The sequence below is a fragment of the Camelus bactrianus genome, chromosome 12 (genome assembly GCF_048773025.1).
Source record: "Camelus bactrianus isolate YW-2024 breed Bactrian camel chromosome 12, ASM4877302v1, whole genome shotgun sequence".
NCBI lineage: Eukaryota > Metazoa > Chordata > Mammalia > Artiodactyla > Camelidae > Camelus > Camelus bactrianus.
Window position 1 is genome coordinate 63,112,540 of NC_133550.1, and position 17,645 is coordinate 63,130,184.

At 41.2% G+C, this 17,645-nt stretch overlaps 1 protein-coding gene across 8 annotated transcripts in view; it reads left to right on the top strand.

The window, feature by feature from the left end:
* Positions 1 to 17,645, top strand: part of TNRC6B (trinucleotide repeat containing adaptor 6B) — a 225,200-nt gene that overhangs the window by 190,580 nt on the left and 16,975 nt on the right. For all 8 annotated transcript variants that reach the window (XM_074375586.1, XM_074375585.1, XM_074375589.1 and 5 more), the window contains 8 exons: positions 3,720 to 3,851; positions 4,119 to 4,214; positions 4,373 to 4,580; positions 10,547 to 10,684; positions 12,851 to 13,027; positions 14,312 to 14,458; positions 14,712 to 14,807; positions 17,160 to 17,384. In XM_074375586.1, the coding sequence (XP_074231687.1) occupies positions 3,720 to 3,851; positions 4,119 to 4,214; positions 4,373 to 4,580; positions 10,547 to 10,684; positions 12,851 to 13,027; positions 14,312 to 14,458; positions 14,712 to 14,807; positions 17,160 to 17,384 (1,219 nt within the window). The remainder of the gene's footprint in view (positions 1 to 3,719; positions 3,852 to 4,118; positions 4,215 to 4,372; positions 4,581 to 10,546; positions 10,685 to 12,850; positions 13,028 to 14,311; positions 14,459 to 14,711; positions 14,808 to 17,159; positions 17,385 to 17,645) is intronic.

Sequence of the window (17,645 nt, forward strand, 5' to 3'; positions counted from 1 at the left end):
AGCCAGAGTAATTAACTCCCTGCCATGGGAATGTGCAGACCTGCACTTTAATTATCCTGCAACCCAGGTATGAATAGCCGTTTGCCAGGAGCCTAGTAGAACTTCTCTCTGGTCCTTTTGTATCCACTGGAGGCCAGTGCTTGTGCAGTGTGAAAATGAGAAGTTGAGCAAAGCTGGATAGGAGGTCCTCAAAGTGTAACCTCCCTAGTCTTTATAACCTTCAATGGATACAACATGTGATGTGCTGGCATTTAAATTAAAGTATAAAAATACTTCATGTTACCATTTCTTTACTTTTCTTTATAGTCTTTTTGTATCTATCTTTAAACAGTGTATTGTTTCATGTTCCCTTTTTTGCACTTTATGTAATGAAATCATGCAGTTTATGTAGCCTTCTCTCTTTTTTTGCTTGATATTGTTTCTAAGATTTTCCCATGTTGATTTGGGCAGTTGTGGTTCATGCAGTGTTCTATTGCATGAATAAACCAGCGTTTATTTACCTATGCTATCCTACTATAGATAAGCCATTTGGGTTGTTTCCAGATTTTTGCTATTACGAGCAGTGCTGCTGTGAATATGCCTAGATCTGTCCCCTAAGATGAACTTCTCCAGGGTACTGCTTGGTCATGGGCGTGTTTTACTTTGAATGGTGGTTTCTTTAGCTAATTTCAAGTAGTAGGAGTAGTGAGGAGGGTGAGGGGCTGATGGGCTCTTGCCGGGGATGGCATACATTCTCAAGACTGAAGAAAAGTGGTGACCAAGAGACCAGCTAATTTGTGCAGTAGATCTTCTAAAATAGAAGGAAGAAGGGAGGAGAAATGACAGCTCAGACAATGGCTATCTATTTTGGAGGCCAGTCGGTTAGGAAACAAAATAAGCAGAGGAGATTTCCTGTGAATCATAGAAGAAAGCTCTAGGAAGGAAGTTAGAAACAATGCTGATCCATGCAGACCGTCAAGAGCAGCACCGTCCGACAGAAATGTAACACAAGGCACGTAATGTAAAGTTTTTAGTAACCACATGTAAAAGATAAAAAGAAACTGGTAAAATTAATTTAGTAGTATATATTCTTTAACCCAATATATCTAAATTATTATCATTTCAACCTGTAATCAGTGCTTTTAAATTATATTAAAAATTTTAATTTTTTTCTAAATACCAAGGCTTTGAAGCTTGGTGTGTATCTTACACTTAAAACACATCTCAGTTTAGGTTAGCCGTGTTCCAAGTGCTCAATAGCCTCACGAGACTAGTGGTTAACACAGTAGATGGCCAGGCCTGTAAGACATAGTTATGTTAGTTTCTTTTCTGGAAACTGTCACAACAAATAACCACAAGCTGGGTAGCTTAAAGCAACAGAAATTTGTACTCTCACAAGTTCTAGAGGGTAGAAGTCTGAAGTCAAGGTGTCATCAAGGTTGGTTCCTCCTAGAGGCTCCAAAGGAGAATCTCTTCTGTGCCTCTCTCCTGCCTTCTGGTGGCTGCTGACAATGCTTGGTGTTCCTTAAAAGCATTGCTCCAACTTCTGTCTTCATTTTCACATGACGTTCTTCCCCGTGTGTCTCTGTATTCACATGGCTTTCTCTTCTCCGTCTCTGTGTCTCTTCCTGTTCTTATCAGGACCTCAGTCATTGGATTAGGGCCCACTCTCATCTGTTATATCCTCATCTTAAACTTGATTATGTCTACAAAATTCTACTTCTGAATAAGGTCACATCCTGAGATCATAGTTGGGAATGAATTGTCGGGGATGCAGTTCAACCAATTGCTAAATCAAATGAATTTAAGATACACGCTGAAGGTAGTGAGTTTGATTTCATGAGTCATTGGGGAATGGTGGACTGGCTCTGGTTTGGAATGTGGTGTGATAGCATAGGACACAGCTACACTCCTCACCCCCCTCCACGCCCCCCCCACCTCCCCCAAAACCTCTTAATACAAGGAGATTAGAACTTTTGTATCAGAGACGGTAAGTTAAGCCACACTGGTGACCGCTTGGGTGAACACAAAGGAGAGATGAGAGTTATGTGCAAGAAATCGTGGAGAGTGTTGGTCGTGCTGGCCATAAAGCTGGTACAGAGGCACAGTGCACAGTAGTGATGTGCTTGCTTTGCGCTCGTATCTGCTAGGGGTCTAACTGTTAAAATAGAAAATCAAACAAGTTCTTTAATTGGTCAGCAACACTCGGCATCTCTTAGAGGCTAGAGATGAAGCAGCTGGAAGAACTATTAATTTAAACCAAAATACTTTCCCAAATGAGAGAACTGATAGGTTAAGTGAAAGTGCCTGAGATCTTGGAAAGAAATGAGTTGATGAGCCAAGTATAGGAAACTTGAACTTAGATATTTTTAGACTAGAAAGTGTCAAAGAAAAGATAGGCAGATATTCTTGAGAATGTAGCAGAGACCGTGACTCAAAAGTAGTAGGAAGCTGAGGAATGTAACTCTGCCTGGGATGCTAAACAACCATGGGGAGACCCCCATGGGTCTTCTGGTTAAAGGCTCTCTTATGACTCAGGTTTTATGGGGGCATTTTAGACAGCTTAAAAAATGGCTTTTCTGTTCTGCAAAGGGCTCTGCACTGAGAAATTGAATGAGATACAGGTGAAAGAAGGGATCATATTTAGCCTGGAGATGAGATGCAAGGGAACTGTAATCATTGTCTGTAACATCTGAAGAACCATCCTGTGGAGTAATATGAACATTGATGGAGCGCATTTCTAAGCAGTTGACGTGAATTAACTCGTAAAGTCCTCAAACAACCATTTGAATGACTTCAAATTAATATTGAAGTTAATATTACTATTCAAATTTTGGAAATAAGGAAAGTGAGGCTCAGAAAGTTTAAATAAGTAACTTGCTCTGACTCAGACATCTCACAAATGACAGGCCCAGGCAGTCTGCCTCTGTTTGTTTTTTATTGAAGTATATAGTTGATTTACAATATTGTGTTAATTTCTGGTGTACAGCAAAGTGATTCAGTTATGCATATGTATACATGTCTTTCATATTCTTTTCCAATATGGTTTATTACAGGATATTGAGTATAGTTCCCTGTGCTATACAGCAGGACCTTGTTTTTTATCTATTTTGTATAGAGTAGTTATTATCTGCTAATCCCAGACTCCTAATTTATCCCTCCCCCATCCTCTTTCCCCTTTGGTAATGGTAAGTTTGTTTTCTGTCTGTGAGTCTGTTTTGTAAATAGGTTCATTTGTATCATATTTTAGAGTCCACTTATAAGTGATAGCATATGGTATTTGTATTCAGGCCATCTGCCTTTAGAACTAAACTTCTGACCGGAATGCTACTAATGGGAGAGGGATTAAGTTTGTCCTCCATGGCACCAACTGATTCAGAGGGTTTAGTGGATGTTTTATATTTTTATAGCACATTTTCAGTAGTAACTTCTCAGACAAACGTCATATTGTCATTAAAACTTTTTTCTTGCAGATATTTTTCTGATTGTAAAATTCGTCATTTTTATTGTAGAAAAATTGGAAAGTCTAAGAAGAGAATGAAAAAGCTCCTATAATCTCACCATTCAAAGATAACCATTGTTAACACTTTGGTGTATTTCTCCCAATCATTTAATACTTTTCTAAATACTTTTCGAGGAAGAAAGTGTCAGTGCTTGCTTTGAGCTCTACTAAGATTCTTTTCACAGAAAAAAAAATTTCTTTTATTTTGATAAATTCTGAGCGTTCCTTTTTTGGCTAGGTTTCTGCCTCAATGCTCAAGCAGTTTCCCAACAGTGGCCTGAATCCAGGTCTTTTCAATGTGGGGCCCCAGTTATCTCCTCAACAAATTGCCATGCTGAGCCAGCTTCCACAGATTCCCCAGTTTCAGTTGGTAAGTAGCAGATTTTCCTCCTGTAGCTGAAAGGTTGTTTGCTTTTTTTCTCTCTCTCTCTTTAGCTTTTATTTGCTTCATGTTATGCAAACTATTGAGCATGCTTAATGGTTGGTATATCAGCTCAGCTGGAGGGAAATGTGACCAGTAGACCAGGAGCTTGGTGGTACTTCCCTCGTGGACACTCATTCAGTGCCCAGACCCTTGAGTTTTCTCAGCTAGTCCGTCTTAGGAAAGCTCGATCCTGTCTCTCTCCCTGTTTTGTAGGCATGTCAGCTCCTCCTGCAGCAGCAACAGCAGCAGCAGTTGTTGCAGAACCAGAGGAAGCTTTCCCAAGCTGTGCGCCAGCAGCAGGAGCAGCAGGTGCGTGGGCTCGGGAGGGTCCCTCTAGTGCTCCTTGCGAGGAGTGCGTTTCCGCCCAGCCTCTGACAGCACAAGCAACTTGAGCGCCCTCTTTCCCCATGGGGTTCGCATGCTGGCTCATCGTGGGTCCCTTTTCCCTTGGGCCTCCTCCCCCATAGCTGGCTCGGATGGTGAGTGCACTGCAGCAGCAGCAGCAGCAGCAGCAGCAGCAGCAGCAGCAGCAGCAGCAGAGGCAGCCCAGCATGAAGCATTCGCCGTCTCATCCTGTTGGGCCCAAGCCCCATCTGGACAACATGGTACCCAACGCACTGAATGTGGGGCTCCCAGACCTTCAAACCAAAGGGCCAATACCTGGATATGGTTCTGGTAAGTTGTCTGTAATGAGAACTGCCCGCTGAAAAAGATCTGTCAGTCATGTTCTCATGTTCTAAGCCCAGGGGTTGGACCTGCTTGACCCTGTTTTCACAACAGCCATGCAAGGTCGGTAAATATTCTTATCCCTCTCGTAAAGGTGAGATATCTGGGCTATCGATATCCTGGAGTTTCGGTGGTTTCCTGAAGCTCACCACACAGTTAGCAAACAGCAGAGACAGGCCCCCACCTTCTCCAGGTCCAGAGCGGTCTTCTACTACTTGTGAATGGCAGTCAGCTCTCCCACCACCAGCAACTTTTAAAAGCCAGTCTAAATGTTTGTACATGCTGTGCGTGCCACACGTCAGAGGTTGTAATCTATTAAATTATATACAAGTTGTGGTGTTTAGTTCTACTGATAGAATTACCTTCTCTTGAAAAGAAATGGGGAACAAAAATTATAAGACAGACTGATAAAATTCTGATATTAGTATTTCATCTGATTTAAATAGAATTAGCACAAGTAAGCTTATACCTTTGACATTCACCAAGAATTTGTTGGCAGGCAAATCATAGCTCTTTGAGAACTGGGGAACATGCTGTAAGCAGAATCCAATCAGTGAGGCAACAGTGATTTAAAAATAAAATTTAAAAATTAAAAAGGTACCACACACCATAGCGAGTTTCTTCTCAAATTGACAACATTTAGATTTTATTTCAGTAAAGATCATACTATCCTCTACAAACTCAAAAACAAGGGTTTGGGGATACTTGAAATCCATATTCCTCAGTGACAAAGTGACCCTGGACAAATGGCCCTGCCCTCTGCACCATGTGGTGCCCACTGGGATGGGGTACCCATTTCCTGCGGGGTGTCCACATGCAGAGAAGAGCAAAGAGTCCAAGGACTCCCCGACCCTATATAGTAAAGGGGATTAATTTCCAGGTCCTCAAGTTCTACCAACTGTGCTTTTTTTTTAAAAACGATTTGCCTGAGAACTTGTAAATTCAATATAAACTGTCTTCCATTTGACATAAAAAAAGGGAAAACTCTCCACCATCCTGTATCATCCTGTATGCGCTTCCTAGCGCATGCTTATCTGGGGTTCCAGGCAAGGAGGAAGCTTCCCATAATGACTAACGAAGGTGCCGTTACCCCCGGCTTTCCAGTCGTCACCTTCTGAATCATGTTTTCTGTTAAGGACGAAGCCTGACGTAAGAACCTGGGTGTGTTGGTGTGTGTCCAGTCTGAATGTAGACACCACGTGTGATGGTAAAGCAGGGTAACTTTGCTTCTCTTTTTGTCGAAGAATGCATAGTTCTTGAAGTAGAATCCAGTCGTGTAAAGCGAAGAGGGCGTCCAGAAGCCACAGCGGCTCTTCCACGTGTTAAAGCACTGAAAGCACAACATCTTGTCGGCCCTTGTCAGTACTCATCCCTAGGGCACGTCTTAGTTGGAAGGAAAAGTACCTTTGAACAGCTCGAGCATTATCGGTTAGTGAGACTGACTCTGAAATAGATGTTTTGACAATGCATCAGGTAAAGCCTGTGGATCAGCCTTTATGTGATTTCCTCTAGAATGAGTATGCATTGGTCAGTTCGTTGCTAAAAACCTGAAGTCATGATGTATTTATTCCAGTGACTATAACATCTTTACTATTTTCTGCCCCTTATTAAAAAGTAAAATTATATATTGGCTACAAGTCTGTTCATTTTGAGCAGCATATACCTTCCTCATTTATTAAACATATAGAAAATTTTAATCATGATGTCTTCTTAGATCAACGGTGTTTGTCATTATTACACTTGAGTCTTAATGGCTAAAAGATCAGAGTTCAGTGTATACACATATACATTTACTGAAGAAATGTCATTTTTTTTTTATAATATTCCTGTTTCATAAGTAACTTAGAAATTTAGCTATGCATTATAATCCAAATTAAATAAGGAAAAAGAACATTGATTTATTAACTTATTTATATTTGATAACTTACTAAACAATGGATAAATTAATTTTATTAGGTCTTTATTATATTGTGATCTGACCATTTATAATCTACTTTACAAGATGCATTTTGCAGTTTATTTCACAGTTAACAGTTTTCCTCAATTCACATTACCACAATTATTGGAATTGGAAAACTGGGACTGAAAACAAGTCTGATTTGGCTGCCTCCTTTGAATAAACTAAATCTATAGCCAGAAGATTTTGAAGAAGATATAGTTAAAGCGTATACACAAATTAAAATTTTTCTGAAAAACATAAAGATGTCACAAAATGAACGAATATATCGTGAGTATAAATGATGCCGAGTATATCCAACTAAAAAAGATACCTATAGGTGAAAGAGTAGCAAGAAACATTACAGTTTCTTAATAAGTCTTGATAAAGACTCTTGGTATATTTTCTCAAAATTAAAAAGTTTAATGACTTTAATGACTGCTTAACTAATCCTTAACTGATTACTTTTGTAAAATAGATCATTTCTCATTCTCTGCTTTTAGCAAAATTGAAAATATATGTAATTGAATTGTCAAGTGATAATGACCTGTCTAAAAATTATGTTTTAGTATCTTATGTTATTGAGCTGGGGGGAAGGGAATATACCTAAAAAGAGATGCAAAGAAATAAGTGATTTTATAACAAGACTCCTCCCTTTTCCATCTACTTATTTATGTAAGATTTCTTAGTGCTTTATGTCTACAAAAATTTTTAAAAATAGGTATAGTATGAGCTAGATTTCATTCTAGTATTAAGTCATGGTCATTCAGATATCAGAACTAACTGAGAAACAAAAGTCACTCATCTTATTAGAAAGTGCATTTCCAATAAAATTTAATTTTTATATTTAAAATTCATCAAAATATGTAATATTTATGTGTGTGATATATCCAGGGAAAAGTAGATTTATTATGAATATTAGGGATTATTAAAATAGCAGAAAGATAACTTGTATCTATCCCAGGATTATGAATGTGTCAGTATCATATGAGCGTGTGTGCATGGATTAAAACAGTTACATTAAATGGGCAGCTGTGGGTGATTTGTTTCTTTTATAATGCATTTTTATTACAATGGTTATAGAAGCAGGAATTTGTTTTTTAAGCTACAACAAAAGTAGTAGCGGAAAATACAGAATTACAGACAAAGAGAGGGAAGGAGTGGTTGATTAAGGACAAGCTAATTTGAGAATTTCCTCAAAGAGGTGAGGTCTGGGCCGAGTGGTAGTGATGAATAGACTGATAGTGCTGAGTTGGAGTATGTGGCAAGGAAAGTAATTCTGGCAACGACAGATAAGGTAGCCAGGGTGTTGTATTTGTAAGCATGATACGGCAGGTAAAAGGGAAGTGCTGGTGAAATGAGGCCCTGGGAAAGCAAGGGGCACGTCTTCTCTCTGTTTGCACCTCATCTCCTAACCCAGAGCCTGGCACAGGTTAGGGTCTCCATAAGTATTCATTGGACTGAATGAGATAGCTTGTTCGATTAGAAGTTCTGTGTCTGTGAGCTGGAGCATCAGAGGAGGCCACTGGATGGACTGAGGAGGTTTGGTTTTTATAACATAGCAGGGACAATAAAGGCAGTATTTTCCTGGATTTGGAGGTGTGATAGCTCCGGAGAAGCCCACAGTCATGAGTAGAGTGCCCTCTGCTTTCTGTTAATGTAGCCACCAGAGCACAGTGCTCCAGAATCCTTTCCTTCAGATTTGTTGAGCACATTCTGTGTCCTGAGGTCAGGCTAGTCACTACGTGACATCAAAGAAAGACAACAGAGTTACGTCCAACTTTGCATTGATTTTCCTCTCATAGTTTTGGGTTTGTAGATGAATCTCCTATTTCTTTTTGCCCACTTCAATTGTCTTTTCCTTACCAAACTTTATTGTTTAGTTATGGTGCTGCCATATGGTAGTGACGTTTGTTCCTGAGCTTCTAATGAGAAAGATGCCCACTTCACCTGAGGTTCAAGTGGAGCTTCTCAAAACTCTATTCTTTCCTAAGATTTGTAATTCTTACTAATTTTCTACATTTCCTATGTTACAGAAGAACTTCTAAGCAGCTAAAATTGAATAACTTTAATTTCATTGTGAGTTTTAAGAGAAATTTCAGAGCAACTTTACAGAAAATGAATGTGTAAGAAATAGTTCCTTATTTTACTAATCTTTACGTTTTTCTTTTTAATCTTCACCAGAATCCTAGGTTATTTTCAAAAGCTCTTTCTCAGTGATTGGAACCAAGCTTTCGCATGGCCTGGAATCCAAACATGTTGGGCTGGTGTTCTGAGTCAAATGTAGTGGTGTAATTTGCCCAAGGAGCAAACCTGCTTAGGCCACTAAAGCTGTATCAGAGAAGGCCCATGTTCCTTTCAGCCTCCCTGGCCTCTAGTCTCATTTTGTTTTAGTTACACAGGATAAAAGTAGAAAATATCTTACACTCTTCTTTTTAAAAAAAAAAAATTGTTCAGTTTGAAATATTTCCAGCTCATTCCAAGGATTCCTGTTCCCCACCCCCGCCCTCCAAGCAATCTCTTGGATTAGTAAAGCCAATTCCAAACATTGTAAAGGGACATTGTTCTTTATATTAATAGCAGCATTTTAAACATAGGTCAAGAAAGGTGTCAGAATGGATTTGAATTTGATTTATTAGGCATTTATAAAACTATCCCTGACAATTAAGAGAAGCACAGGGGAGAAAATTGTGACCTGGGCCTTCAGTGGGATTTGGATAAATGGAACTTGAGGGCCAGTAAGACACCACCAGACGGTAGGAGAGTGGGGTGGGCACAGTGTGGAGTCTGGCCTGGCTGGAGCCGCATGCCTGCTGGAGTCAGAGCAGACGCCTGCAGACGCCTGAGCCTCGGCGTAGGGGGGACCCTGCTCACCTCCTTGGGGGGCCTGAGTGTGTGTGTTGCTGCTGCTACACTGACTGTAACTTGTTCTCATTTTTCTATGATTATCATTATTCTTCCCCTCCCTGGTTTCAATTGTTTATTTTAGTCCTTTATTTTACTTTTTTGAGAGTCAGTTTGGAAAATATTAAGTACGTTGTGACCCAGAGAGGATGGTGGACCCTGTGGGACTCCAGCAGCAGGCCCCTCCTGTGTGGTTTTCACCTGTCCAGCCCTGTGCAGTGGGGAAACCTGCTCCAAAACACCCTTGCCTGACATCTGGGGGCACACGGCAGAGTAAACTCTGAATGCCTCACCAGTTGCCTACCCAAGCTTTGGGGTCTTCGTCATTGTATAAAAACTTCTTTGAAACTGATCTCCCAGATTCTGTCCTGACCTCCACCTGTCCCGTTCTCACACTGTCAGTTCTCTTTGTAAAACACAAACCTGGTTATCTCCCTCTTACTTGCTTTAAAATTTCTTCATCTCCTGTTGTAGAGGAAAAAAGGTCTAGACTCCTTGGCCTGATACATGCATGACATGACCCTTCATCTCTCCCCTATCTCCTGCTGTTCTCCACCTCACTTCATCCATAGTTTCCTGAACACCCCTGATTATCATCAGTCAGAGCTCTGTACTTGGTTTCTTACTGGCCTACCTGCCCTAGGCCCTAGGTCAGATGTCCCTTCTGCTAAGCCTTTCCTCCCCCAGAGACCCTGCCACAATTTCATAGCTGCTGGTACACCACATTGCTTTGACGTGTGGACATCTCCGTCTCAGTTGGAGAACCACTGGCCCCAGCACTCTGTCTGGCTCAGATGTTAGCTAAATGGAAAGTGAATGCACACGTGCCCTGAGATGGTCTTAATTAGATGGCAGTCATACACGTTTTCACACCTGAACAAAGAGTCATCACATTTTTAGCAAGGAAGAGCCAGCATCAGCATTTTGAATCAAAATATCTGTTTCTGAGTGAAGAAACTTCATGTGAATTAGCCTTTAAGTGACAAATGAAGCTATTCATGGGTTCTGCCTCAGAACTCTTGGTTTCTGATACCAGAAACTTACAAAAAGACATAAAACATGTTCTCCATTTTAGGCTTCAGCTCTGGCGGCATGGACTACGGCATGGTTGGTGGGAAGGAGGCTGGAACAGAGTCTCGCTTTAAACAGTGGACCTCCATGATGGAGGGACTGCCCTCTGTAGCCACACAGGAAGCCAGTCTGCACAAAAATGGTAAGAGCAAACGGAGCGTTATGAGTTCCCGCTCCCAGCAGGCCTTGATGGAGGGTCCCACGAACTTATTTTGAAGCACAGATCTTTATCTTTTTCTTCATGAGTCTCTTGATTCCCCCCCACCCCTCAAATCCCCTGATCACCTATGAGAGGAAGATTTGGGTTGCGTGTATTTCAAATTATAAGAAACTTAAAGCCCTAGTTCTGATTAAGGGGAGCAGAATTTCCCACCTGCAGGGGGATGGAGGGCATTAGCAGTGAGCTTGAGCACCCCTTAGGGTAAAACCCTAGTAAATTGGCTGAGAGAACAAAATCAGTTTTTTGGAGGTACAAGAGAGATCACAGCAAATATATATATCATGTTGATTGTCTAAGCTCTAATCTGCAGAAGATGACTAATAGATCAATACATAAGAACTGAACTTTCCACAAAGCTTTCTTGTCCTTGAATCACAGTGTCTGCAAGACAGCAAATTGAGGTCATTGCAGGCATTGGTTATGGATTTGGGTCGGCCCTTCATCTCTATAATTCTCTGGAAGAACATCTCCATTTCCCTGTAAAACAGATGAAAGGGCTCGGAATCTTCCTTCGGCCTTTGTTTCAATGTTTGTTTCGTTTGACAGTAATGTACTTGGACTCAGCTGTATCCATGAGAACCAAGTATAAATAGGTGTCGGCCTGCTCCTCGGCGGCTTCCTGGCACTCTCAGCCCCATCAGTCTGGAGCCTTTCAGGTTCTTTTATAAACCACTCTTTAATGTGCCCATCCGGGAGGCTGGTGAAGTGGCCACGTGGAGCGCTCTGCTGTCCCTAAGCACTGTCATTTGATTTCGTGCTACAGAATCAAGAATGATTTATTGAAACTATAAAATTGTTTCTGGACTGAATAATCCAAGCCCAGCAGCATCTATGGCTTGGACACCTTTGTGCTGCTTCTTTTGGCTGGTAATTCATCAGACCCCCTGGTCTACAAAGACATGAGAGAGTTAAGATTATAAATGCACAGTGGCCTGTGCAGAGCTGACCTGAAGCTTACCTTTTACCAACTTGCCTTTTTGGAGCTTCTAGGCAGTGTTTTCTCTATTTCCTTAGCAGTCCCCAAGGTCACTGAGCTTTTCATCTTTTACTTCCCTGTAATGTGCCCTTAAGTCAGATTTCTCCCAGTGGCTCCAGAAAAGCAAATGACTTCTTAGCTGAACATGGAGATAATTTTGATACTACTTGTGCTAGGCCAAACCAGAGTGTTTTAATCACAAATATTTTACACAAACATTTTAATACATTACCCTGGAAGTAATTTTTTATCTGTTCATACACAGCATCCTAAGAGTAGTTTGAGGAACACAATACAGCATGTAAAATTCGTTTGAGAAGTAAGTAGAATGGTATCTTCACAGAGGCCAAAAAGTTTATTTAAAGTAAAACTCATTTTTGTTAGTTTATGGGAATTACTAAGCTTTCATTTTCCCCTCTGCCTCCCAGCATATAAAATGCATGAAGAGGGCACCAACAAAACTGCTGGAATGCTCTCAGGACAGCAGTTACAAAGGGTTTGCTGTTCTTCACGTGTGGGGCCCGGGTCTCAGAGCCGCGGAGTCCACCGCCACTCTCGGGCTGGCAGAGACCCTCGGCGGGGATGCCGCCTCACTGCTCTGGAATGTAAAGCAATCGCAGATGCTTTTCCCTCCAGTGAACTCCGTCTGTTTACTCTGCTTCTTCCAGAGAAGCTGGGCTTGATCAGCACTTAAGAACTTGGGTGGGTAGTGTCAGTAGAAATGTAGTTCAAAACCCTTTTAAGTGCTGCAGATTGTTTAGTATTTTTCCTGTTTCTCATCCTTGAGTCATTAGTGTAAAAACTGTGGGGATGATGGTATGATTCGTAGTTTATGAAAGTTTGGTTAATTTCGTAAGGCCATGGAATTTTAAAACTGAACGGAACATTCAAGAATGAGAACAGTGCTGTGTGCATAAGTGAGAAACTGAGAGGCTCAGAAAGGTGTCATGAATTGTTCATGGTTGTCCTGCTTATTAATTATGTACTGGCTCTCGAGTGTGACCTCTTAATGCGAAGACTCTTTTTACTTTATACACTTCAGGTTCTGTGTTTGAGTTCCTAACAAGTTCTGTTTGTAGGAGTCCTTTCTGGTTACCTTTCTCTTTTCTCAGGCGCTATAGTGGCCCCTGGTAAGACCCGAGGAGGGTCACCGTACAACCAGTTTGATATCATCCCGGGTGACACACTGGGTGGCCATACGGGTCCTGCTGGCGATAGCTGGTTACCTGCCAAATCTCCACCAACAAATAAAATCGGAAGTAAATCCAGCAATGCCAGTTGGCCTCCAGGTATTGTCCAGGAAATATTTTCTCTGGGATATCATTTGTTTTATAATTGTTCACTTCAGGCTCTATTTGCCATGACTTTACTAAGGCACTCACTTTGATTATTTTCATTCAGTAATTGTCTGATAAAAGCAGGGCATGGGCTGTGCTGTAGGAAGATAGAAAATTTTCATTAGAGGAAGTGTCTGCTCTGTACTGTTCAGTCAGGAAGATAGGTGTGGACACCGATCACCTACAGGGCAAGTTACTGTGTGGTGAATACTGCACAGACACAGGTGAGCCAACGAAGGTCAGTGGAGTGGAGTCTGGGGGTAAAAGAAGGTGACTTTGGAGCTGGGACTTGGCCTTCACCTGTGTGAAGGATGTCTTGTAATGTGTGATCTTCTGAAACGTCCATTGAATTGATCAGTTTATTCATTAAGCGAGCATTTATTACCAGGTCCTAGGTATGGAGTTGTGAATGCAGTGAGAGAATTTGCTATTTTTTCCTCCCTTTTTATTCTGATACAAGTAGTCTATTTTCATTGTAGAAAAAAAATTTTAATTTAGTAAAGCAAAAATAAAAATAAGATGTTTGGTATATGTCCTTCTAAACCTCTTTCTGTATAGGTATATTTGTGATACAAATACAGTATCTGTTAAAGTCGGCTCATATAATGTATATTGTTCATAAATGCTCCATACTGTTCTTCCTCATCATCATTGGGAAAATAAGAGTTTATTAATTCTAGCACATAACCTTAAATATGATTTAAATTAACCACTAAAAATTGGAAATGCTTATACATACATATTCTAGGCTTTCTCATGATAAGACACATTATTCCCACTGGTTGTCCCTGACAGTCCATGTAGCAGTTAGCGGTCATTTGTATCCTATCCGAGCCAGTTTCCGGTGAGATAAGTGGGAGAAGTATGTCATCTCCAATTCAGATTTTCTCCCAGTGCTTGTCCTAGATGCCTGGACAGTTCTCCTGAGCACCACAATACTTAATCCTGCCTCCCTGCCCCCAGGCCTGAGTTTCCCTGGGAGCAGGAAGAGCAAGCACTGGGGCCAGACCCCAATCATCTCTGGAATCAAGTTCACAACCACCGAGACAGACACAGAGAGGGAAGCGCTGTTGGCAAAGTGTATGTCAGGCCGGCTTCTTGTTGTTGTTAAATGATGAAAGTCCAAGCTAAAATAGATTCAGAATTCAAGACACTTCACAGATCTGTATCTTGTATTAGAAAATTACCATGTTTTGAACAACTTCCTACCTCTAATATTTGTTCTCCTTGTCTCAGAATTCCAACCAGGAGTGCCATGGAAAGGTATCCAAAACATTGACCCTGAATCTGACCCCTATGTCACCCCAGGAAGTGTGCTGGGGGGTACAGCCACATCTCCCATTGTAGATACTGACCACCAACTTCTGCGGGATAACACCACAGGTAAACAAGTGAGGTACCCCTGTGCTCATTCAGCACCCAGCATTTTCACATTTGTCTGTCTGCAGCTTCTTTTATACTTGCTAGTATCTAATAGTTTAACCAGAAAACAAAAGAATTTGTAGCTTTTCATATTTATTTTTTAGATATAGTTCTTCCTTCTATTGAAGGTTAAATAAAGTATTTCAAGATTTCACTAGTTACACTGACATTTACCTGCAATATTTCCGTCTCATTCTTCATTTGTCATCCAAAGGGTCTAATTCTTCCCTCAACACCTCGCTGCCTTCACCTGGTGCCTGGCCCTACAGTGCCTCTGACAACTCCTTTACCAACGTTCATAGCACTTCAGGTATGAGTGTGACCTATTTGTTTCCCTTTGGCTCGAGTTTTCCCATCAGGTTGCCTTTTACTAAGGAAATCAGCATTTATTTCTTACAGAATACCTTTATAGCGGTTGAACAGCATAGGTCAACGTAGGTGGAGGCGCACTTCTTGTATTGGCCATGTCCTTGGGGGAGCTTCCAGTCTCACGGAGGCAGGATGAGACGAGTGCAGCTTTAGGACCAAAGCAGATGGCGACATAATTGCATGGAGCTATGGGTGTTGAAAGGGCGGAGGTTGTATCCTGATGACACAAGTGCTTTCCTTTTAACCAGTCTGCCAAGAAAACCAAGGGCCATGGGAGGAACCAGTTAAGTCCAGGTCGTTATTCCTAAGGTAGCCAGTTACAGCTTGCTTTTCTCTAAAAATCCTTCCACTTATGGACAAAGGCTAAGGGCAGTTGGCCAAGGGAGAGGGGGAGAGGGAGAAGAAAAGAGGACCTAGATTAAATAATTCTACCAGCAACATTTGCTGAGTTCCTTATGTTTCTTTTTTTTTTTTTTAAGACAATAGGAAATGGAAAACTTAGTGGATATAATAAAACCTTTAAAGTCATTTAATGAACACAGTACAATGCCTTATAGATTGGTAGACCAGTCATCGGTAGTTAGCACCTTGGTCTTGCAAAAGTTAGACTTTAAGACATTGAAGTCATTAAGGCTTCTTCCCTCTATCCAGGCAAATGCTAATAAAACCAGTTCTTAGCTACCTGCTAAGAAACTGCAGGTTAATGTCCTCACAAATGATCTTTCTTGTCCAGCTCTGTGTCATATTAACAGTATAACAGTAGCCTCAATTATTTATTGAATCCTCTTGCAGACCAGACAGCATGCTAAGCCTTCAGCATGACATCTACCTTCCCTTCACTAAAGTATAGGGGGAGGTCCTGCTGCTGTTACCCCATTTTGTAGGTGAAAAACTGAGATTGAAAGAGCTGATATGATTTGCCTCAGGTCTGAGTGCGTGTGTAAAGGAGCCAGCTCCATATTCCATGTTTCTAACCACCACCCACATTATCTTAAAGGACTTCTTCTTTCACATGTAAAAACTCATTTTCACCTTAATTTCCTCTAACTGCCCACACCTCTATCTTACCTGTTTTATCTTTCGTTTACAATTGGACAGTCATCTGAGACATGACCCAAGAATCACCCCAGACTTGTCTAAAACTGAAAACATACCTTCCCACCCCCAAAATTGTCTTTTTTCCTTAATTAAACTCTTTTTCTTAATGATACTCCCAAACGTCACTTAGTCACAGCATGTGCCTCCCCTCTCTCCCCTTCCCTCGCTTTTCTCTCTCGCCCTCGCTCACCAGGTCTGGGCAGGGACAACATCTTCCACACGGTTTCCTCTGCAGTCTTCTCTGTCATATCCCTTTCTTCTCCCCCATTCTCTTTGCTGTCACCTAAGTTTTGGCCCTAATTTAAACACTGCCAGTCGAATCTACTACATAATCTCCTGATAGTGTCTTATATAGCCCCCAGCTGACCTTTATGACCTTTCTGCCCCTGTCAAGTATCGTTTGGCCAAAATTGGGAAAAAACATACTTGGTACAGAGAGAGTTTAGGATGAATCTTGGTTTATATTTTTCTGTCTCTCTGAGTCCCTCCATTTACATAATAAATTCTACAAGACTTGTTTTGGCAGAGTCATTGCTGAAGGCCCAGCATTGTCTTTCTCCTCTGGGTGTTGAACATATATGATGTTGCCTGGGGTTACCAATTCTGTTGTTCATCTGTTCTCTTTTCCCATCTGAACTTGAAGTTCTTGAGAGTAACTGTTTATATTACCCACAGCACTGATTCAGTGCCTTAAAACACAGTAAGCCCTTAGTGAATACTTGATGATTGTATTTTAAAAATCTGTTTGAATGCTGGTATCTAATTCTGGATCAAGAAAAGTATAACTTTTAATGTACTTTCCCGTTAATCAATAAGTATAGAATAAATACTTAGGTAGGGTTCACATTCTACTATATCTGTAAGACTTACAGCTTTAAGAATACTTTTGAATTTTTCTTCCCTTTCAGGTTGTGTTTAGCTAAGAAAGCAATAGAGAATTAGTTATCTTATTTCACTCTTTAGCTCATGTGTTAATTTGTCAATTCAGACTAATAGTCATTGAAAATTTTATTATCTGATCAGTTCAAAGAACAGTAGTATTTGGTTTTGCTACTTACTACTTTTCACTTACTATTTTTAGAATATAAATGTGGCTGTATTTATGTGTGGGTGTGAGTATGTACAAGGTGCATGTGTATTTGTTGACAAAAGTAGCCTATAACCTTATTTCCTGCTTAATTTTCTCTTCTTACAGCAAAGTTCCCTGATTACAAATCAACATGGTCCCCAGATCCCATAGGACACAACCCCACTCATCTCTCCAACAAGATGTGGAAAAACCATATTTCCTCAAGGAACACTACACCGCTGCCCCGCCCACCTCCCGGTCTGACCAACCCCAAACCGTCATCTCCCTGGAGCAGCACCGCGCCCCGCTCCGTCAGGGGGTGGGGGACACAGGACTCACGGCTTGCCTCGGGTGAGAAGGATCTGCCTAAAGCAGCATCATTGTTCTGGCACAAGGGGCTTACGTTCACCCAAATGTTGGAGACATGATGAAGTCTTCACAAGAAAGGAATCGCAGCTGTCTGGCAGAGCGAAAAGTATCTCTTGAGTGGAAAATTGAAGTCAGTGTAAGGCAAGGGGACCCAAGACCTCCTGAGGTACCAACGGAGTAAAAATGGTGCTCAGCAGAGTGAAAACCCTAGGAGGAAAAAGGTGGTCTTGCAAGTGAGGCAGG